Genomic DNA, 26,009 nt, shown 5'->3' on the forward strand with positions numbered 1-26,009 from the left:
GAAGGATTTTATCTGATATTATGTTTCTTTATAAAATATTAACAGGTAAAGCAGAGTCTCCTCATTTATAAAGCAAAATCTCATTTAATATAGCCAGAAAGCATTTAGGGTAAACCATTTGTTCCAGGTCCCATTTAGACACACTTTGCATGCTCAAAATTCTCCTATAATAAGGATGATGCGTGAGGCCAATGTTTTATATTCTGATTTAGATTTGGATTTGTTTAACCTATCTGAAATAAAACTGAAGCAAATAATTAAAAGCGCCCTTCTGTCAGAGATTTAGATATTTAAGATTAAGAAAACATTTCTTTTTTATATGTTTATATAAGTTCCAAAGTAGGTAAAATTTTCTTGATGAATATTTTTGGTTTTTTAGTTATTAGTATTTTGTATTTCTTAGTTCTTAGTTAACTTAGTATACATCTTGAAGTGGATACTGTTGTAGGTTTACCTGTTTGTATCCTTAAAAGATTATAAATAAATAAATACCTAAATCAAAGATATTTTAACTATTTTTATCTTTAATACTGGTAATTGCTTGGTTTTATTAAAACCCAATGGCTAAAATGTAATTTATAGATATCCCCGGTAATCAAACACGATCACCGGTATTTCGTTTATTTATTGTGTATAAATTTAACTTAATCTTAATTCTTTTTCCTTAAATCTTTTCAAAAAGTATTATGAAAAAGTTTATAAAGTCTGTTTATATGACACCAATGTCTTAAAATTTATCTTGGTATCTGTAAAATGTAATATGTGTGTAAAACTTGTAAAGTAAATTTCGGTTCATATTAGTTTAAAGTTAAAAACACAGTAATAATTTTTCAATTTAAATTTTTTTATATCCATTATAATGCCCTGAGAATGGCTTAATATAGTCCGAAACATTAGCTATATTAATATTTTCAACCAGAGATTTATTTTATTCTACATTTAATTAACCTAATAAGAGACATAAATAATGTTTGGGTTACAAAAAAAGAACAATCCCAAATATTTTCGTACCAATCCTTTCCAAAATACAATATTTAAGTTAACATTTAATCGAATAAATCATAATTTTAAGTCAATAGATGCATAACTTAAGTAAACGCGACTTCCATTCATTCAAATATTTAAAATTCAGCTACAATAATAATAACAATTTAATAAATTCGTATATTTTGCATATCGATGGTGATTAGTTTTCAGCCCCATAAAGCTTCAACTTTTGCTTTTAAAATCTTTTACAAAAAGTTTCATATAAACCCTTTAAAAAGGTTTTATGCAAGTGCAATTTTCGAATATATCGTTTGTCGCGTTACTCTTAAAAGCATCACGACGAGCCTAAAATGATAGAGCTGTGTTAGCTTCACTTTCGCGATAAGGAGTCTTTACTTTCAAGAGGCAACAAAGGACGGTAAATGCAGCCCTAAGAGCAGCGTTTTCCATTTGTTTTTAAAAAGTCAACTACGAGGCATTATAGGTCGTAGCTTTTATCTTAATGACTCAAAAATGTTTTTGAACCTATTGTTTCCCTGCTGTAAAAATTCACAGGCTTTTAGCATTTTAAAACAAACCTTTTTTATGGAATGTTGGGTCGAATAATTTTAAAAAAACTGTGATTTAATATAAGTAAAAGCTGTAAATTTCGATACGTAAAAGAACAGATAAATTAATATTTTTGTCAAAAACGGGCATCGGCACGACTTGATGCCGTGTCATATCGCATTTAGGGCGAAACGGTCGGGCACAAAGTGGCTTTAATGGTCGAACTATGAATGCTCATTCACACTAAACTGCCTTCGCACGTGATTCAACTGGTTAAAAGCATTTTACTTTTCTGTTAACCCTGATTTTATAGAGCTCAATTTGTAGCGCTAAAATGACATGAACTTTCGAAAGAATCAACGGCTATTGTAAATGGTCAAGAAATTCTTTAACTTTATTACATTTATAAATCCATTGGTTGTTTTCACATTCCTAATATATCCCACACTTAAATTAATTAAATCTTTTATCTTATTTAAAGATGCATAACTTAAATATATGTGATTGCGGTTTTTAAAAAAATATATATTGCAATACTCCGACATTATTTCTTAGATAAATATAGCAGAATAGGCTAATTAAGTCTCCATAAATATTTCCTAATGGAAGTTCCTAACTGAATAAACTGAGAACAGAAATTCAATATAATAAGGAAACACTAATGAAAGAGAAGAATCAAGAGTTACTTTAAACTAACGTATGTAAATTCTGTATAATTGAAACTAGTTTGTCTTTTTACTATTTTATCTGCAGCTTTGCTTCTAACATTCGACAAGAGTAAAAGTTTCTTATTTGATGGGAGAAATTTAAATTCTGCCAATAAATGACTTTATTGAAAAAGTTTTAGGCTACGGTTTACTTGAGCGGAAGTAAGAAGCCTTTTGCTGGCTTTATTTCTTGAGAATCTCGCTCCAGTTTGGTTATTAGATATTTACGAATAAAGAAAACCTTAATAAAGATTTTTTTTTATTATACTGTGTAGAAATACGTTAGTTATATATGAAATAAATTTAGAAAATTTTTATGATGTACAACCAAAATGAATACGAACTTGAATATTTAAAAAGTATATAGGTGAAAAAAATATAAATTTGGAAATTTGATGAATCAGTAACGCTGTACTCCTGCTACATTTATTTTTGTATAATGTACTTAATAGCATAAAAAATATTAAGCTAATTAATTGAACCGTTGTTAGATTTTTAATCTGAGAAACTAGACCTCGCTTTTTTGAATATTTACTTTTTTTTTTTAGTTTGATTTGTCAATTTGTAATCTGAAATGTGAATGTACAAATAAAGTTTTTATTATATACTAATATAACAAACTTAAATATTTTTTTATAATTCGTAAGTTTCAGATGCACCCGTATGCGTTATTCATTTATTTAATTATTTCTATTCAAATTCAGATGGCTTAAAATACCTATTTAATTAAATTATATTGTTTAGGACTCGTTACCAAATACTAGTAGTAATAGTACTCATTAAAAACTTTAAATATTAATGGTTAATTGAACATTCCTCCTAATTTATTATATTTAAGCAATTTTGAAGCTATTTGGAACAGTTCGGCAATAGATTTATGCAATCACATTTACATACAAAAAATAAAAAACATTAAGGGAAACACAAATTTAGCCACTTTACTTTCTTACTTTGCTTAATAAATATTCTTAGGTATTATGTTTGTGATCTGCCCTTTATAAAGTTATTATTATGAAATAAAATATTTATAAAATGGGTTTTACTGCCTTCTATAAGGGAAAATGCTATAAAGTTTCTTTTTATTTACATTCACATTTAATTAATATGCTTCTAATCAGTTATTTCATTTTGTTTAATCTCTCTAACTGTTTTGTTTGATCCCAATCTATACTATCAAAAAGCAATGCTGTATCTTCTAATATTGTATATAATATCTTTAATATATATATTTTATACTTTATTCAGGACAGTTTAAAATGAAACTTTATGCAAATTATAAACAGAACAGGACCAATAAATATGAAATTCCTATTTTTATAAAATAACTTCTGCTTCTCTTAAAATATTATTTGGCGTCAATTCTGTAAATATTTTGCTATAAGTATTTACAGTCATCTATCCCAATATGATTTTAAGCTTCAATCAGCTTATCGAGAGGTACTGAATCAACTGCTAGGTTAATAACCATATCGATTTTCTGATAAAATTTAATTTTTTAATAAAAAGTTTACCAACGTGTGGTCTTGAGTTTTTTGAAAGATTTATGCAAAACATAGAATTAATGGTCGATAATTACCTATAAGGTTTTTAGGTTATGCTTTATGGATAGAGATGATTGCTAGTAATTTCAAGCTAGAAGGGATTTTTGTATTGAAGAGTAGGCTCGAAAGTTTCTACACATAAGTGTATTTAATAAGTTTTATAGGTATGCCGCTTTACCAGTAGATTTTTTCAAATATGTCATTTATACCCTAATAGATATAGGGCTACCTCGTAGTTATAATATAAAAATCTGTAACCCAAATAACTGGAATAAAAATTCTCTAATATCTTCAAAATAAATACTACAATTAATTAAATATATTCAACTTAGTGTTCTTATTATAAAATATTTTACAAAAAATTAAATTATTTATGTTTTAGCAATTTTTGCCTTTAAAGCAAATATTCTTATTAAAATGAACATCATACTAACTCAAATTATGCCAAATATTTTAAAAACAACTACTTAGATGATTTATTTTTATTATTCTTCTTTTTTTTTGGAATGAGTAACAAAACTTAATAAAATACCAATTTTCTTATATGCCTGATATAATAAACTAAATGTTCAAATATAAATTAAGGCTGCAAATATATTTTCTGAATATATTTAAATAAACTTACTTCATGAAAGTACATGTACTATAGTATATATTCGCTTACATTTCTCAAGCGTAAGGTTTTCGCATGTTAAGTAATAGGTGGCATTAAAGGACTGTCAACCCTCGCGAAAGACGATAAATAGAAGCCCTTTAGATATTTTGCTTTAAAGCATATTTCCTAGTAATTATTCAAGGGTCTGTTTATTTAAGATATTATAGAGGTTGTTTATGAGTTGACAGCTGCCAATTATGGTTGCTTTATAATTATATATGAATATGCTATTATAAAGTGTCAATTTGAAAACTTTAAAAGTAAAAAAATTATAAATACTAAATTTGGAACAAATAGAGTGCAAACGAAAATTATCACCACCTCTTTCATGATACCTCAGATTAAAGATTTCTTAAGTAGTATTTATTTAAGAATTTTTTTAGTTTTTACAGAGTCAAAAAAAAGTGTAAATATAAATTAAATATGCTAGAATAAATCAAATCAAATATATATATAGAGTGTCCCAAAAGTAGATGTCTAAATGAAAGGAGGCCATAGAGGAAGTAATTTGCAATCAAAAAAACAAATGTTGATATTTTAAAAGTTTATACCGTTTTCACTTTTTTTATAAAAATAGTATCATGTATTCTGTAAAAATCAATAAGAATATTTTGTATAAATAAAGGAAGAATATTCTCACGTGTTTGCTTTTTATTTGTTGCGGTTATTGCCTTGAGAGTATATCTTTTCATAAGTAAAAACTGCATGCATAATTCCTGTGAACATTACTTACACTTACTGTGACTGCTTAGGAAATGATAATTGTTCATAGTGTTTAAGTTTTACAGAAAAATTTTTGCGTATGAATTGATGATGCTATGAAGATCATGTGCGAACAAAAGTTGATGTTTATCAGAAAAAGTTACCTTATTTTCTTTAGATTCTCATACGGCCAAACATTTTATGATAACAAAAAGGAACATGCTTTTTCAAATAATTTTTAAAAATCATAAAAGAAATAGTGCATCGTGATAAACAAGACGAAAGAAGTTTAAAAAACGGCGATATTTAATCGTTTAATGATCGTTTTTAGCGTCAGTTTTTAGTCAATATATAGGTAAATTAATTGATCCATTCGAGCTGACAGGAAGGCTTAACAAGGAGGATTATTTACATTTCTTGCATCATAAATTAAGCAAATTACTTAAAGACGTATCGCTAGCAACACGCCAAGACATGTGGCTGCAATACAAACGAGCTCCTTTTCATCATGCCCGAATCGTAAGGCAACATCTCAAAACTACTTTTAATAATCGATTGATATAAAGGGAAGGAATTAACCAATGGCCACCGCGCTCACCTGATCTGAACCCCATAGACTTTTCTCTATGAAGATATTTCAAAAAACTTGTTTTCATCAATGAAAAACCAACGAGTGGCCAACGTTATTATCAACAATAAAAGAGCCTTGAGGCGTATAAAAAGTAATTTCATCCATCGTTAATATTGAACATTTATTATGATGTTTACCGGAAATAAAATACAGGAACAGATTCTAAATCTGCGGATCTTACATTAACCAATAAATTGTGTTAATGTAAGATCCAATTTCAGTAATAAAGAATATTCTTGAAGTAATTAAATTAGTCATTACAGTCACAACACTATCAATTCTGAATCAATTTTTTTTTCAATTTATGTTTTTACTATGAGAAAATATTTATAAAATACATTTACAGATCATTGGAAATGGCCGCCAGATCTAAGACACTTCAATTTTTTTTTTGGAAAACTTGGAAACTTCCGTCTTTATAACAAATCCAGATTTATTGATCTTCGGCAACGAATTATGGCAAAATGTGCATCCATTCCAAGACCAGTATTTCAAAAAGTAAGAAATGCATTTTTTTAGCCCATTTTATTATTATGCTGAATACTACTTCAAAGCCCAAGAGATTGCAACCTCATAACATTAATATGGTAGTTCCTATTCCCCTTACCTATAAAACACTGAAACCAAATTTAGTATTTCAATTTAATTTAGGAAGTTTTTTTAGTTTAAGAAATACTCACATTTGTTTTTAAATTGTTTTTAAGTTTTAAAGTTTTTAAATTGATATCCTGTATAAATTTTTTCGTTTAATAAATATATTAGATTTGTTTTTGTTGTATTTATTCATTCTGTTCAATAAAGTTTTTTATTGTTTGCTTTTTTTAAGGATAAGGATTTATATTTTTTTATATAAATGTAACAATTTAATTAAAAAATTCTTTGGTTCAAATAATTTGTTTAACTTTATATATATAGAATAAGTGAAAATTACATACTACTTAACGTAAACGTAACGTATTTTTAATAAATATTACTAAATTCATAATAGTTTATCTATAATTATTATTAGTCACTTATTGTAAATATTTTTATGACTAATGAACAATACATAATTATATACAATTATTTAAAATGTATATGTTTCTTAATTATAAGAATATTTATTTATGTATTAACACACTTGTGAAAATGAGCGTATTTTTATGAATGGAAAATTCCCATGAATGAAAGAAAGGGATTTGACACACGTGTAAATTTTCCACTACCGAAAAAATATTTAAGAAAATTACTAAATCAAAAATACCAAATTACTTTATGCAGTTAAACGACTTTATGGTAAAAAAACGTCGAAAGATTTTTGAAGAAATTTAAAATTAAATGTCAGTTAAACGTCAAATTACTTTTTGCATGTGGGTAAAAAGTGAAACTTTATAAACCCTGAGACGTGTAAGTAAGTAAGTAAGAAGTAGAAGTAAGTACTTTACGCACAAAAGCTTTTTCTTAGTAAAGTTTACCTTAAACGTATTTATTTAATAGATAGGTAACCTATACATTCAGGTTATACATTAAGTTATATAAAAATTTGTAACGTTTACTATTATAGTTGGAGGTTCGCAGGTACCAAATGTATAATTTTCGTTACACGTTTATATTTATTAATTTGGATAATAAAAAAAAAAGAGAAACAATTATTAACATTATTTTTAAAAGTTATATTTATATAACAAACGTAAAAAAATTACATATTTTATCAATTATATGCTACAATTAACTATCAGAAAAAAAATTACGTTGAGTACGATTTTTTTTTTTATTTTCACTTTCTCGATAAAAAATAAGTAATAAAAGGAATTTTGTAAATTTGTCATCGACATATTTAAATAAATCATAAAACTGGCACGCAAATTGCCTGTGATTTTCACATGCTACGCCATGATATTGGATCAATTTGTCAAGACGAGCGATGATTTACTTTTAAACTTGAAACCTTGATATAATGTCTCTTTGCTTCTGCATAAAAAGAAAAAAAATCAGTGTGACGAATATTTCATATTTTATTATTTCATGTATTGTATTCGTAGTTATATGATGAAATATTTACATAATAAAAAAATTTTCAACCCAATAATTAATTAGAACAAAAATATATATGATAATAAATATATATGAAACAATTAGTTTGTATAAAGTCTGTCAACTTTCAAAACTGACTCAACAAATCAACTCTGACTTTCAAAGTCCTGTCAACTAATAATTTTCTCACGAATTTCACTGATAAAATGAAGCTGTCTTATAAAGTCCGAATATCCAAATTTACGATTCAAATAAACCGCATGCTGAAAGCTATTGGTTTCCAGTGCCTCGTAACTTTTTTTCACTCGGTCTTCGAAGTCCTTGTTTCTTTAACGGGTTCACTAAAGAAAACTTTCTAGTTAAATCCAAAACGTAAATCTTTGTGCGGTTAGTTTATTAAAGTAAAATAGCGAGTAAATTAAAGCGAGGCAAGCATAAAAACAACCATAACAAAAGAAGTATTTAAGTTCCTTTAGGGGAGAATTTGTTTGTAAAAGTATGCTTTTAAAAGAATTGTAAATTCTGTTTTATTAAAGGAAATAAACTAATAATAAAATAATAAAATAAAGAAGAGAAGCGGGTAATAAAGCTATTTAAAGTTCTTCTTTTTTTACAGGTATTTGTATATAGTGTTTTATTAAGCCTTCCAGCAAAAAATTATGCTTTTGGGTAGACGTTGTTTAGTTTCTAGATAATTTTGTCTATGGCTAATTCCAATTATCAAAATTTAACCAAAAATGTGAGAGTTTTATTGTACGTCATCAACCTAAAACTTTGCATAATTTATATGGATATGATTTTTATTTTTTCAAATATATACACATGAACAAACTTATATGAAATCACCCTGGTATTTTAAGAAATAGAAATTAATTTAAAATCGAGTTTTTCAAATTAAGTTAATTATAAACATAAATGAAAATTATTACAATTTTCCTAATAACAGAATAACTAAAGATATAGATTTCTTTAAGAATAATGGTTCTGAAAGTGCCAATTTAACAAGGAATAATACCATTTAAAGAATTTTACTGGTCAATTTCTAGAATCTAGAATTCGGAAATACCAATTCGACGACGATCATTATCTATCAAGTTGTTAATTTCTTCTTCAGCCCGTTACTCTAAGACCATCTGTGTTAGTGGTTCTGTCTAACCATCTTATTATGTTAGTGCTCTATAGGATAAAGATCTAGTGAACAAGAAGGTCACACCAAAAGCCATTTGCAACAACTCTATTGGTATCTGAAGGTGCATTATCTTGCGTAAATAAAAGCAACGGTAACTGACTACAGGTTGCAAAACTAAATTAATATACCTTTGATCGGTTAGGTTTCATCGAATGAGAATTAAAAGAGTTCTTTTACCAATCATAATTCCATCCCTAAACATTATAGTGCTTACCGTATTTTGGGATACCTCTTAAAATGAAAATTTTCTGATCATAGGATCGTAGATTTTTCTAATTTCATCCGAAAATAATATATTTGTTCGATTTTAAATTAGACGCCAACTTAAATGGCCAGTTTGAGTTGTTTGAGTTTGAGCCAGTTTGTTTTTAATGCTCTGGCACTTTTAACAGTCTTTAACTAAATAATTCTCGAGCGCAAAGTCTTCTTCTAATAGTTTCGATAGAAAAACTAATACCTGTTGCCTGTAAAATATGCATTGGATAAGATGTTGAAGAATTTCTTATTGCTATTTATTCTACAATAAGTGACTCTACCATTTTATAGTGACTCTTTTACGATTTTTCCTTACTATCTTCTTTAGTAATTCTAGTTCCGGAAACTTTGAATACAATCGCCATTCTTGCGATCTGCCTTTGTGGCATGTCTCTCAAAAACAAAGTTGATTTTGAACATTTTGTGCAAAGACCCTTGGATAAATGTCTTTCTTTTTATTGTAATAAATATTTTATAATCTTGTAGTATTGGGACCATCTCGTTGTTCTCTTAATGTTTTGCTTAGAGTTACACAAACGGTATTTTCAAATATAAGTTCTTTAGACTATTAACAAAATAAGACGTGGCTATAAAAATTTAAAAATTACAAATGGAATGTTGTAGTCATTTTGACTTTACCGTTTGAGATCTTTGGTAGATGGAATAATATAGATATGTTAAAAGTAGGATGAAGTTCAGTGGACAGAATATCACAATTTTGGATTTTCACGCGGACAGACAAAATTTTATTTATAACAAGATTCTTCAGCTTCAAGCATTAGCAAATATATCATATCAAACAAATTTATGTAAAAGTCGAAGAAACCATATTTATGCGAAAAGTAGAGTTGGAAGTATGCCCATCATCTGTCCGTCCTTGTTGTTCTCTATAGTAAGCGGCTCTACAAAGTAGTTGATAAAATGTACTTCTTAAGAAATTACTTCCCGAGGCTCTTGACTATGTTAAAGGCTGACAAGTTATAAGATTTGGACTTGTGATGTCTTTTACTTTTATATTCATCAAATTTAATCGCGGTACACGGTGTATTTTGGTATAATCAATTTTAAATGTTTCAATAATTAATTACACTGCCTCGGTCAACAAAGCCTTAGTTAGTTTACCCTAACATACTGATTAATGGATTTAGGGCCAGGCAGAACCAAATCAGACTTACACTATCTTTCTGTCATATTCCTTTACCAACTTTTTCACTTCTGTTTTGTAGCATATTATAAGTAAAAAAGTAATGTAAGTAGGAATGTAAGTCTAGAAGTCGCGGAAGTGAAGAGTCATCTAGACTTAATAATAGTGAATCTCGTAAAGACTAAAAAACGAAATCTTTTGGTATCTTGGATATATAATTGAAAGGTATTTGACTTCGTACCCCATTTGTGGTTGCTTAAACTGCCGAACATTTATATAGTAAACCAGAGCCTTAACACAAAAATTAATATTAATAATAATTAGGCTTTAGCTAGCACTATAATATTAGGCTTTTAATAAGATTTCTTCCTAAGAATTTCTTTGCATTTTTATTCTCGGTAAGTAGTATTTAATGAGTTTATTTCAATAAAAATGTACATTATTATTTTGCAATTTTTACAAAAATACAATTTCTATTTCGCGTTTATTGAAAAAACATTGGTTTTGGGTAACGGTCCATCACAAAAATGCTTTTAAAAAGTATTTTCTTTCGAAAATGGAAACCTTTTTAAATGAATTTAAAACCAATTTTATTAAAACATAGGAAAAGGTTGGCATTGTATTGGTATAAAAAAAATCAAATATTTTATAAGATCTAAAGGGAAATCATGCCGATGTCACTTACTCTGACTTGTCCCGGTAAACATTAAAATCCTCGAAGGTAATCTCTATGATTTCATCGGGGCCCGACACAAAACTGTATAAAAGGCAATCGATGTTTGGAGAGTACGGCGTCGGGTAATCCGGGCTCTTAAACACTGCCTTTTCCTTGCTGTAAGTCGATGAGAATATGAGGCATTCGCAACCTGGAATAAAATTACGTTTAGCTTCTTTCCTTTTCTATAAAGCACAATAAAAAAATATTATCTAAAAGTTAATAATGAATTAACTACAATAATTGACCATCTCATTAATTGTCTATTTCTAAGTGAAATTTGGTATAATAATAGATAACAGTTATGTGTATTATAAAATAATTCTAACTCTATATGCCAGCTTTTCAAAGCTGTAAGTTACCTCAATTTAAACGCTCCAAAAAATTACAAGGTAATTACAAAAGCTTGACTTAATAGAAATATAAATATCATAATTATCTCTTCACTATGATTCTATAACTGATATCTCAGAGCTTTCAAATTTGCGAACATTAGTTTTTTAGTAGCTGTATATGTAAAAATTAATTAAATTCTTCCGCTTCTTCATCAATCTTGTAGATTCTGATAGTAGAAAGCTATTTGTTGCGACAATGTCTCTCAGTGACTGCCTCTTTCACCTTCCAGACTACCTTCTATCGCAAGCTTCTGAAATGCAATTGTCTTCAGCAAAATCTCCTAATATGCAATTGTTCTTCAGCAAAACTTTGTTATAGTTTTGTTAGTTTACTTAAGAGTCCGCTACATACAGAAAAATTGGGAAGACTAGGCATCCGATCAGTCTCATTTTGATCGCTATTGTAATAGCGATTAAAATATGACTGGTTCGTGATATTTTCAGATGAATTTCTTGTAATAATTGATCTATGTTTTATTTTTGCAGTGCATCTACCAGTATTGGTTATTGCAGATTCCAGGTAAACAGTGTGATTAAAAACCGGGATATTATTTATTTCCGTTAGTTAGTTTTGAATGTTTCCTCTATTCATTATTATGATCCTAATCTTTGGTTCGTTTATTTCGAGACCTGCCTCTATGCTAATGTTTTCTATTCGATCTTATAGTTCATACAATTCTTCTTTAGACTTTGAAAGTGGAAATATTGCTGTTATCTGCATATATGAGATTAAAATTATTACTAAATATATTGAATACGATTGAACTCAGTATTCAGCTTTGCCTTACTCCCTTAGTAACACATAAATCTATGGTTAGTGCTTAATCTGTGTTCAATCTAGATTTCTGATAAGTAGAATGAGATGGAATAAGAGTCCTAATTCAGAGAGAACTGGCCGCAATTTTCTCCAATTTACCAGATCAAAAGCTTTGCTATAATCGATAAGCATATGTATGTCCTGATAGTTAACTCTCTGGATACTTTTATGGTGTATCTTATGGTCAATATTTGCTATTTAGTGGAATCTGTTTCCCTGGAACTTCAAGTAGTAGAAATAGTTCTAGCCTTGCTAGAACTCAATATTCATTATTCCCAACATCACTTTGCTGCAATGTAATATAAGTGCTATTGTGCGGTAGTTGCTGCATAAGTTCCTTGCTTCTTTTTATATGAAATGGAATGATAATAGTAATAATAATAATAATAATAATAATAATAATAATAATAATAATAATAATATCATTAATAATAATAGTAATAACATTTAAAACAATTAATTTAAAAAAAAACAACACACATTGCATCGTATTACGTAGAGGTATTAATCATTTTCCTGAACTTCAGTAGGCTCATATTCTGTTTTTATTTAGCGAATTATAGGTAGATGGAGCAATGTAGGAGAAACTATTCTTAAAAAATGCATGACGAGCTACTTACTACTTCTAATAACTAGGTCTAAAGAGGCATAATATACTAAATAGCAGTAACCAATCATGAGAAACATAAGAGTTTCGCAGAGCTTTTTACTTAACTTACGGTTAATTAGGTAAATGTATGCTATATAGTGGTCTTAAAATGGCATAGCATCCTTTAGTAACAAAGGAGACATGTGCGCGGAAATCTAAGTCATTATCAACCATTAGCCCAAGATTTCTCACACTGCTCACATATGGAAGTATATATATGGAACACATCACATATGGAACTTATACTTACACATCACATATGGAACTTGCTTTGTTTTGTCAAATCATCAATTTGCAATGACTCAGGTATATGTAAATTAGGTTTTTTGGTACTCCTGCTAACGACAGTGGCTTTTAATGTACTGAGTGTGTGAAATGGAATATCATTGAATTTTTTAAAATGTATTAAATTTTATATCTAGCTTTTTTATGCTAAATAAATATTAATATTACAATCAAATAAAAAATCTTCTATAATACTTAAATATTGTAGCACATTTAATAAATTAATACGTCACATTATAGATTGCTGCATATTTTTATAATGGATATAAATTTTTTATCAAAAAACCGCCTTTAGAAATCAATGTATCATGTAATAATCTTCGCAGAATAAGTATTCTGCTTGCATTATCCAAAATATATCCAAAAAAAAGACCGTTGTATAGTTAAACGTAGAAATTTGTTATAAAAAATAATATATTACCTTTCACGCAATGCAACTTTAAAAAAATCTTTTTACCTCCGTTACTTTAACTAATATTCTGGATGATATTATCATATGTGTAGTGGATAAAACATGAATCAGTATCTTCGTTCTTCTAAACTTTTTTAAAGCCTTTGATACTATTAATCATAAATTACTAGTAGCAAAGTTATAGTATTATGGCTTTCCATCATCTTCATGTCAACTTGTTAAATCATATTTGCCCAACAGATTTTTAACAATTGGTCCCGATGGCACATAATTTAATAAAGCAGAATTTTCTTAGAGGCAGATTCTATTTTGCCTCTTTTTATACCCTCACTATTTTTAATCTATACTTCTGATATTTTAAAATCCCTCAAAATTTGCAAAATACAAGCATATTCAGATGACACATACTTATACTCTTGTTTTAATTTTGTGAATTAAAAAGTATTAGTGATAATTTAATTTTGAACTTTTCAATAACCAGTATTATGATTTTTGGAATCGGTAATAGAGTAAATTGCATTTAAAATAACATCAACTGCAATATTTGGATATTCTGTTAACTAGTAAACTACTGTGCTAGCCCTAAAAAGTTTTACGTGAGCCTCAATTCAGATGCCGTAAAAAATACAGAAAAATTATAAGGGGTTGTTTGTATGGAAATTAAGATATAGACATTATATATATCATTATAGACATATAAAAAAATATATAAAATAAGTTATTAACATTAATGGTGAGATAAGAAAAATTACTAGTCTTTGTCTGGCTTTCTGGCGAAATTAAAAATAATTTATGTAATTTATTCAACAGATATTAAGTCAGAAACCTAAATGAAAACATATCGTCATTTTCAATGACATTCGATGTTTAGATATTGACTTATCGACAGTCTCTATAGCCACTAGAATAAAAAATCCAAATTCTCTTTTTTTTCCTATTTACAGAATGCGAGTTTAAAACCATTTACTGGAAAAATTGCTTTTGTGCCGACAAACAATTCAAAATGCCTATTTTCGACTTTTTTTTTTAGAGGTGCTACGGGGATTACAAACTGCACTATTGCGACAGTATATTGCGTACAGCAGATATTTATTCTAAATATCACAAATTAAGTATATTTCCTTTAATACATAAAAGGTGAAAATTAAAAGAAAAATCAGACTTGATAAATAAAGAACATGAAATATAGTAAATAATGAGAGAGGCAGAAAGAACTTTTAAAAAAGATTTTTTTTCAAGAATATTTTATTTAAATTTATCAAACAGTATTTTAAAATTGGCTTATTTGCGCCCTAAAAATCGATATTTTCTTGGCAAAATTCTAAATATTTAACGCGGTAAATTTTGAAATCAGAAGTCAAATGCAAACAAGGAAAAGCACTCTATGCTGGCTCCATTTCGGTGCTATTCTAATTTCGACTCGGGCTAAATAAAGCAAAAAACTTAAAATTTTAATGCTACAAAATATACGTTTTATTTAAAATAATTATATTCATGTAACTTATTATAATTTAGAGTTATTTAAATATATTATGCTAGAATTTAAATTTTTTTTAATAAAATTGCTAAAATGATATTTAAACCTTTGTAATCTGAAGTAATTTTTAATTAAAACTTATTGCAATATAAGAAGTCCGAAATGGACTCTTTAAAGTTTTTTTTTCTGAAATACGAAAATGCTAAAACTCAAATGAGATGCGAACATTCCCTTGTTGACACCTTGTGCCTAATTAGATAAATTTAATTTATTATTTACGTTTGTGAAATGTCACAATTCTGGGATAATGTGAGAGTAAAAATTGTGCGAGCTGCTCTATAGGGATAACAAAATTCCACATAAATAATTAATGACTTTATCTACATGTAGTGATAGAACATGATTAACCTTAACGCTTGTGTAGTCATAATGGTTTATATATAAACTAATATTCGATTTTATATACAAATAAAATAAATATTCAAATAGGGTAAATAACTTAGCATGGTTTTATGTTTATTATAATTATTCATAATTAAATCATATTTTGCTTTACGTATTATAAAACAGCTTTTCCAGTTAATAAAATTTTAATATAAATAATGTGAAATATTGGGTATTTAGTGAGCAGTAACCTAATTAAATCAGTACTTTAGTGAGGGATTTATTTTATTTTAATATTTATTAATTACCATTCGATAGAGCCCATTAACCTAATTTAACTGGCAAAAATTATTTTAGTTAAAAGATGTAACGAATGATTTGATGGTTTGTTAGATCAAATGCTTTTATGGTACCCAGTTTACTTGAGCTCAAAAAGAGTAATCGAATAAAATTCTCTAGAAAATTGTATTTTCTTCTAATTATCTAGTTATCAACTTTAGAAAAAAATTAACTTAACCCTATATTATCTGGAAGCTAAACATTTATTGACAGTAATTGTATTTCTCTGATAATATCTCCTCACCCTCCAGAGCCCTTATCTAAATTTTTTAAAATTAAAATTGGTATGAATAAATACTCTAAATCAAAGATAATTTTATTCTCTACATAACCCTGTTTTTTTTTCTTCTATTAATTCGTTCTCAAGAAATATTATTAAAGGTGGAGATTATTTTAAATTAAAAAAGGTATCCAATTTATATTTTATTAAATGTTGAAAATGATCTACGTTGCCTCAATTGTCGAGTAAGACAATTTTGTCATTGACCTTTGTTGTAAAATATTGAAGTTTATAAAAAAATTTATGAGAATTTTGCAAAAAAAATGTTAGGGAGCCACTTATATCTTATAACGGTCTGAAAAGGACATGAGAAGAGTTGCTGCTGATATTTTTTTATTTACAAATACCAGCTATCTAGTAGTCTATGACTAATACTCAAATCGGTTAGAGCTTGTCTCAATTAAAAATAAATCCTAAAACTAGGACATGAAAAAATTAAAGTCATTTTTTGCAAAGTTTAAATATCCAGACTTATATATTCTCTTTAACAATTTTATAATGAAAGAATTTGCTAAAAATATTATGTAAAAACTAGCTGACCCTACGAACTTCGTTTCGTCTTAGAGATAATAAATAAGCAGATTGTTTTATTTTATTAAGTACACTTTTTATTAATCAAGTATTTTAATGATTCTTTAATAGATTGTACTCTTCAATTAAGCGCCTTGTAATACACGAAATTTTTTGATTTTGATCAGGCGTAAGTACAAACAATGCAGATGGTCTTCCGAGCCGTGAACATGCCACATATAATGTGAAAACTCTTATTATCCGATCTAAGATCTAATCAGAAAATTCGGCTCTTTTTAACTATGAAGTCATATACAGGGTGTTCCATAAGAAAAAACTGATCAGCTGTCAAAATTTGACGTTTCTAAACGAAAAAAAAAATTTGACATCGGCTTCAAAAATTTAAAGTAAAACCCCAAAAGTTTTGTATTAAATTTTTTTTTTTCATTTTTCGCATCACCCCTGTAGGGGGGGGGATAATATATGGGGAAAGACCCTGTACGAATGTTTCTTTTAAAGGAGGTTCACACACCGAACTAAGGTCGTCTGGATTAAACTAGTAGGATATGTGTTTAATTGTGAATTTACAACAAAACTTATTTGCTATACGAATATGTGCCATAAGTCTTATTAGCGAGAATTCACACTTAAAATTCAAATAGTTTGCTGGAGAAAACATTTTCACCTTAAGTGATGGGTAAAACACCATATATGTTGCATTTCTAGCAAAATTAAGATCAGCTTTGAAACAACTTTCTCGAAATAATTCAAATATTTCTGATTTATTTTGTTTTAGTAATAGAGAGTCCGAAAACTAGCCATAATTGACCATGTGAAAAATATTTACTTACCACCAAATGCGTACTGGTGCAAAGTTTTGGTGGTTTTATGTTTCGATAGTTGGTATCCATATTTGTTACACAGCCAATGGATTTGAACGAATGCATTGTTCCAATGATATTATTTTGAATTATGTAGTACTGAAGGTCATCTACATCTTTATGTTTAGCTGCTAAAATTCCGCGCTCGCTGAACCATTCATTATTTTTGTAGTTAGTAATGATGTTTAGGAATATTTTGTTGAAGTTCGTATTTCGATTAGACAATGTAACAGAAATTCTGAGGAAAAGAAATCAGTCCGCTCGATTCGTCGACAGCTACTCGACCATTACTGATAGTCAGCAATTGTTTAGAGAAATCTTCAGCAGAAGCATTATTAAGCAATGCAACTCTCATGTTGTCAGCTTAATTTTCTTCACATAGACCCATAGAGCATCGTATTTACAACACGACATTCCTAACCTGACTAATAAACTAACACACATAAGGTAACACGTCATGTCTTCGATCAAGAATAAAGCCTCTGGAACTGACACGAATTTGATGTAAAATATCTTCTGACATATTATCCTTGTATTTTCACAGGTTAGATCGGTTCGATGGAAAGCATGTCGAAATTGTGATAGTAAATAATGTGTGTATCTAACTTGAGATGATGAGAAAAGATGCAGAGATAATGGCTTCAACGATTGTCTTATCCCAATGGGTATCGTTTTCTAGTAAAAGGAGAGGTCTTTACAAGTAGCACGATATGCTGGGAATATTGTACCAATAACAGTTGTGACTCAAATAACGTTGGCCCACGCACATTTACCAGCAACAATCGCAAATAGAAGCATTCATCATTCTGTTTGGATGAACTGTATCCATACGACCAAGAATATCAGTAGAACGCACATCCGACTAACCAAGAATCGGATTGCCTTGCTTCTGTTACTGAAAATTCTTCGATTAAGCATTCTAAGTATACTAATATGGCATCTCCGTGTAAAGCAACGGATAGCTTTGGCAGATCGCAAAAAAATTGATCAATGTTATCGCTAGAGATGTTTTAGCACGTTCAGCAATATTCGAAACCGTAGAAATATATTCGTTGACCATTAGTTTTAGCTGTCATTTTTATTATTGTTAAAGTTTAACCATACTTAACCATAGACAAAATTACGTTTAGTTGATTTTGTTAAACCGCGGTTTATAGTTACTTCACGGAAAGGCGGTAATGGGATAAAAAGTATCATATGTCCATCTCCTGGTTCTAAGTTACCTTCTCACCAATTTTTAGCCACACCGGTTTAGCCGTTCTTGAGTTATAAATAGTGGTACTATTAAAAATTTTAAAATTGTGCTAAAAATCTTAAATTTCCCCAGTTTAATAGGTTAGCCAAAAAAGGCATAGAAAAGATATGTTCGAGGCTTTGTTATAATATCGTAATATACCTTTAAAATTTATTAATTATTCTTCAACTCAGATACTCATGAGTCGTATATGTAAAGCCAAATTGAATCTCGAAATAAAAATGAAAAATCAAAATGAAAGCCGAATTATTAAGGCTCAGAGTCTATGAAGATGTTTTGAAAAAACTAAAGTTTAAAACTAAGAAAAATAGTAATATTTTGATGAATCCGCTAAACCTTAAGCCGAAATTAATTTAGGCCAAAATGATACGGGTTTCCATCATGTTAAAAAGCATTGGGAGCCTGGTCAGGTAATAAGTAGACATAACAGTCTACGTTCCTACAGTGTACAAATAACGAGCTATGAAATTATAAGGAGTAACCGCTTGGATTTAAGAGAATCTCAGTCAGTAACTGAGTAATGACACTGTCCAAAAAGTTGACTATGATTTAAGTATAGTGTTAAAGACTATTAAGACTAATGGTAGTATTTTGCCAAGTGCAAGCAAGCAAAGTATTAGTGAAAGTATTATTTCTGAAAAATCCTTGCACTAAGTCCAGTTTAGTTTAGTCCTCTTAAAAGACGACAAGATCTGATAGAGCTGTTTGGCCTATTCACAAATTAGATTTATAACATTAAAAAGAAAAAATTTATTATAGGTATCTCGGCCTTTTCTGTAAAAATTATATTATATTATATGTCTAGCCTATCTGTACCTCTGAAGTTTGCTTTCTGCGGACAGTAATGCTAACTAGTTTGTTTTAATTATAGCGGCCTAGACTAATTAAAATATTGTTGTTCTATAATGACTTGGCCTAAGAAAGATGTTAGTTAAAGCCCATGGAACATTATTGTAAGTACACAGTAATACAAAAAACTGCTTTTGTAGCTATTATGGAATGCACATATAGACTATACATTCCCAAAAATATATTATATAATTTTTGCGCTCTGGAGTTTAACTATAAATATTTCTTCAGATATTGCAAAATGTGTATACATTACGTGTGTCCGCTCAAATATTTCTTAAGGAGTTCTAATATAGGGCCAGGCTACTGATGGGGATAGGGTTTATTCCCTACAAAGAAAAACGATACGAATCCTTATGGGTTTTCACGATGAAGTGGACTGTAGAGGATATTTATTTTGAAAACTATCAAATTTTTGAAGATACTGATTTCAATTTCACTACGAATAGTAACGGCATTTTCATTGATTTCTACAGCATTATTCATATAAAAAAAGGAGGAAATTTGAGTATAGGACCCGTGTACAGAAAACTGTCACTACGTCACTACAGTTCTAAGAAGCGTTAAAGTTTAGAAAGATGATGAATTGCGTAATACGACTTAAAACATTTATAATTCCTAAATACGACTTAAAACATTTAATTTTTGACTTTTGTATATGGTATCATCACAATAACTGTTTAAAATGTTTTCCTTCAACCTGAATACACTGATTTGTACGTCGAACGTGATTTCGGTGGACTTGACTAAAAATTTCGTTTTGAATAATTTCAAATGCTGCTATAATTCGTCCAATGAAGTCTTATTTTGTTACTACTGAACTTTCGTAAACCAATAACTGCCTGCCTGAAAAAATCTAGCAACGTTAAATCGGGTGATCTAGAAGGCCAAGAAACTGTTCCAACGGTGCACAAACCGCTAAGCCAAATCCTTACGTACTTGTACAAAAAATCATTAACAATGCCTGACCATATGTTTCCAGTCCGATGCTACTGATGTTGCTAATCATCAGCTATAAGATTTTTAAACATTGATATTAACTTTTTAAACAATTGTTCTAATGATATCATGTACAAAAGGCGAAAATTAAATGCATTACATCCTATTTAGGCAATTCATCGTCTTTCTAAATTTTAACGCGTCTTAGGATCGTAGTGCCATGGTAACACTTTTTCGGACATGGGTCCCTATACTCAAATATTTTCAAGCATCAAAAAAATTTGTTTTTTCTGTTTATATTGAATAACACTCTCAACTCCACACTTTTCCCATCAATATCTTGTAAGAAATATTGATTGTATTTGGTAACTAAATCCGCTTCGAAGACCAAAACCCCCGATGTTTATATGTTTATAAGACTATGTATATCTTGCAAGGCCAGATGCATCAACAACTTCTCATTAACGTTGAACTTTCTACATAAAAGGTTTAATTAATTTTCGATAAGTTGTAGTGGTGTGGGTTAGCTTATGATAAGAGCTACTTAAATTACCTTATTGATTTTATAACATAAAGGTATTGCTCGTAAAATTTTAACTTTTAATTTTCTATTAAAAATTAGACTTATACTATCAATATTTTAGGATTAATTGAATAATAATAATAGTAATAATAATCATCTTTTATTATATCAAATGAAATATAAAAATTCATAAACTCTTTACCATAATATTCCTAGAAGGTGAAGTCTAGTCTATGGGTACTCAAACCTAACCAATAAATTATTTTAATCCAAATTACAAAAAAAAAGAACTTCGTTGCGCTAAAAACCGCATATAGAAAAAATAACAACACTATAACTTGCATACTTAAATTTGTTTGTTTTAAATTATAGGATCTTAAAACACAGACAATTGTATACCTTAATAGCATTATATATAAATATTAATAATTAATAAAATATACTATATATAAATATATATATATAAATAGCAAATTTTGTTTCATAAAAAAGTAACAATGCAAAAGCCAAAAGGCTCTGCTATCTCTAAACATTCTAAACATTATTAAGAATATTTGTATGTAGATATAATAATTTAATAATAATTCCGCAATATTATACATTAGTGGCCACTGAAATAATTGAAAATATTAAAAAAGTTTACCAACAAAATATACTACAAGAAAAAAATAGTAATAAAGTCAATGAAACAAAAGTGCCAAAAACTATAAATTATTTTGTACGCCTATGATCAAAATCAGATTCAAATACGAATTCCATAGCTGTTGTGAAATTCTCAAAATAGATGAAAGAAAAAAAAGACGCCATAATTAAATATTTGATTGCTAACCAATTAAAAAATCGCGTACATATAGTGCCGGTAAGGCAAAATTTGTCCTATTCGAAAGAAATTTTAAGTCATGTTTAATACAAGAATTCATAAATAATACATAACAAAATACATAAATGAAGTCTGACAATCTCGCAAATGCCACAAAATTTTTGTTTGTACTTGCTAGACGAACTATACTTATAGTGTGATATGTTTTATGCTCATATAAATTTTATGTTCTAATTAAACTCTTAATCGCATTTTCTAATTTAACTATCGCACGAAAAGCATGTAATTCAAAGGTGCAAAAAGACGAAATCCGAATGTAACAATCCGTGAAGTATTATCCCGAGAGCGGATATTGCGGAACTTATTGCGCTCCCGCACAAAACTGCAGTCTTATCTCCAGAATAAACTTGTTCCGGAATCCTAAAATAATAAATTTTAATGGCGCCATCCACTTTAAAGATAAGCCAAAAGTGTCTCATTATTTGCCGCTTCTAACTCCCCAACGGCTCTGGCAGTATTAAAAAAAAATAAAAAAGACACGGGTTAGATTAAATGCGAATAATACAGGTCTTTGCTGAACTAAGGTAAATAAAAAAAGAAAATATTTGTATGTACTTAATTTTTACTTTCAGCTTCTTTCAGCATATGTATCAACATTTTTTTAATAAGCTGAAGTTTAGGTTTGAAATTGCTTAAACGAAACTTAATATAAAACTACATTATATATATTTTTGAATTTAAGTTTTTCTAATGGCATTAAAAGATACCAAATGTTTCTTTTTAGGAGCATTTTTTAAAAATTTTATTGGCGCTTTATTAAAAATTTGTTTTTTTATTACATTTTTCCATTGTTCTACTTTGCAACTTACTTCTGTTTTTTTTTACTCTCTTAAACTGATTTATTGATTTATATTCATCACTCAACAAAGAAACTCCAATAATAAAGTGAGAAAGAAAATATAGGTAAACATTTTAATAATTATTATTTATAACTAATTGTAAAAAATTATTAAATTCTTAAGAAGGTAAAAATTTGATGTTGGAAGACAAGATAAAAGGTTTGAGAACTGTAAGATCTCCGGCTAATCTACTCATCTAATAAATAAAAAATTACCTTCTCGAAAAGAAAATATCACAAGCAAAGAAATATCACAAGCAGATTGTATCAATTTTTGACCAGTTATTTAACTCAAGAGCTTATTTAACTTAAATTGGTTTAGAAAACGGACTTGTTCGTATAAGTGTTTAAATTTTATGTCTTATTACTCTAATAGATATAAAATTGCTACTATCAATACTATAATCAATGCTTTCTAATGATAGTTTTATTAAAGATAATCTTGAATTAATTAAATCTACCCCTGTAAAAAACAGCCTTTCTGACAAAGCTTTGAATTCTACGATCAAGAAGAGATTTAAGAAATTAAAAAATATTGCTCATTTGACACATCAAACTAATTATATAACCAACAACAACATAGTAAGGAAAGGAAATGAAAATCAAAATTACGTCTTACTGAAAAAAAACTGTAGAAGAAATTTGTAAGCCTATGTGGTCTACATGTCCACATAATAGTTTTAAATGCAGTTTCACCCTCAAAAGCGGTACTGGTTCGTTGGGTTGGTTCTAATCTATATTTCTAGTGGAGATCTTAAGTTGTCGATTTTTTAATGAAACCATTCATATTTCATTAATTAGCAGCAAACCAATCAGAGACAGCCGATTGTATCTCCATCATTATTATGCAAAAGTGACCAATATCAAAATCCTTTCAACAATATTTGTATCATCAGTAAAAATAATAAAGTCTGCCCTAGAATCACTGCACTTTAGATTATTGATATCGACTAGGCGCATCAAATTTCAGTGTACAAATTATAAATTGAAGGCTTCTGATAGCAACTACTTAATTATTGCTGGAAATTGGACATTTATATCATTTTAGCTCTATAGCAAGAATGGTAAAGGAGGCACAATCAAATATCTTACTCAAATTACAGAATACGGTAGTGATCTATTCGCCTTTTTTAATTCCTTAATTTTCTAGTTTATTAAGCTGTTTAAATACTGCTGTAACTACTGTTGTTGATTCTGCATTTCTAAAGCCAACTTGCTTGCTACTATTAAGGGATTATATGACTCAAAATAGAAATACTTTCTCCAATATTTCTGAGCAAAAAAGAACAATAAATCACGTCTTCCTGTGAACCCTTTTTAAGAACCAGGACAACTCTAGACATTTTCAATGTACTAAGAAAAATTAAGTATCGTAAGCATACATTTAATATTTTACATAGAACGGTCTTAAAAAAGCTATTATTAGTAAGTCAGTTTAGCTTACATTAAAAAATTTATTTATACTATATTACAAAATCTTTAAGAGGTTTTAAGTTATGGGATTTGCAAGGGACGTAAACAGTAGACTAAATTTTTCATACTGAAATGTATGGCATACAAAATTTTAAGTTCACATCTAGCTCGAAGGACCAAGAAATCAATGGAGAACTATTGACGAAATCAGAGTGACCTATTTGGTCAATATTTTTATGCTAATGTCATCAATCAGGTTCATTCCAAAACTGGACTAGTGATTAATAAGTGGTAATTTTTTATTAACAATTGCTAAATGAGAATATGTTTTTTAACTGTTGCGCCGAGAGGGTTATTACTCAATTTTTTAACTAGATGACAAGGTATACGATATAACATTTATTCTATTAAAATCTTTGCTATTTTTATTTTTGCAAGACCTAATTATATCAGGTAGTTCAACTATTGTGTTTTTAAAAAACTAAAATTTTTATTATTTTTGAAGCAATTTTGTTAAAGAAATTATTGAACCCATAAGATCAAATAATATTAATGGCTTTTTGTTTACCTTTAATTGTATTTTAATTTGTATTGTTTACGTTCTTATTAGTTACATATTATTGGCCTTAGGTTTTGCTAGGTCCAAGTCATCCCAATAAGATTGTTTAAGTTTTCTTTTTAGGTTTAAGAGGGGTAGGACATCTTGTCTGGCCAGCAACTTGAAAACAAAATTTAATAACGCCCAATTTATTATTGAACCAATTTAGATTTAATCCATGGTTTTTGTTTCTCATTTCAATAACAGAAAGTAATGCATTGATATTACTTGAAAGAAAAAGGATAATAAGTGGATGTCATTTTCTCCTCCATTAGAGTATTTTCACAATAAATAAAATCCCAGTTTATATTCTTAGAGAATCTAGATAGTCCATTACCATGAGTTGGTAAAAAGAGTTGGAATTCAATATTATGAAAAATAGAAAGTTCAAGTAAGTATTTAATTTTTGATAAAAATCTGCAATAAAAACAGGACAGATAATTTTGTATTGCTAAGAACTTGCAAAGAATTCTCCAATGTAAATAAAACCTATTTAAGGTTCTGTAGAGGGTAATATTGATGAATTCAAGTTCGTCAGATTGAACCGCATATATCCTAGAGTGCATTGCAACTTATATTATTCCGTGCAGGAAACTTAAAATAAGGAAGCAATCTGTAGTTTTTTAACTTAAGAACTGCAATTTTATTTTTAGATATCCAATTTTCTCTTATATATACTAGACTAAATCAAGCTGTAGAAAAGCTCGTTTAAGTATTATATTTCTAAAATACAGGATATTTAAAAATCTTAATAATGTTTTTGAGACAACGGTTTCTTTTAAATTGAGTAGGAAAAGAGGTATCCAACTTGGTATGACAAAAATACCATTAACTTAATTAGAAATAAGGAGAAAAGCTATAAAAAATATTGCACACACAAAAAAATAACTATTGTAGTCTTTTTAGGGAACTCGGCAAATTTTAAAAAATAGTTATTGATAAGGATATAGGGATTATATTGGGAAAACAGAAAAAAATATATGTAATGACAGCTTCGAATTCTGGTCTTTTGTACAGGCAAAATGAGGATTTTTGGAAATACCAGGCAAAATAAAAGAGGACGATTTGAAGCATTCTGCTCTTCAAAGTATAGTGAATCCTTTTCCCAGTTTTTTTAAAATTGTTTTTATGAAGTCCGATACATCCTTAAACTATGAACCGAATATAATAATAAATAAAACTATATACGCAGATCGC

The 26,009-nt window shown here is 28.4% G+C and overlaps 1 protein-coding gene across 1 annotated transcript in view; it reads right to left on the reverse strand.

The window, feature by feature from the left end:
* Window positions 1-26,009, reverse strand: part of LOC126740397 (suppressor of lurcher protein 1) — a 374,886-nt gene that overhangs the window by 284,168 nt on the left and 64,709 nt on the right. Inside the window, exon 3 of the mRNA XM_050446402.1 lies at window positions 11,059-11,239. Coding sequence (XP_050302359.1) covers window positions 11,059-11,239 — 181 coding nt within the window. The remainder of the gene's footprint in view (window positions 1-11,058; window positions 11,240-26,009) is intronic.

This window comes from Anthonomus grandis, chromosome 1, assembly GCF_022605725.1.
Source record: "Anthonomus grandis grandis chromosome 1, icAntGran1.3, whole genome shotgun sequence".
In the NCBI taxonomy this organism is placed as follows: Eukaryota; Metazoa; Arthropoda; class Insecta; order Coleoptera; family Curculionidae; genus Anthonomus; species Anthonomus grandis.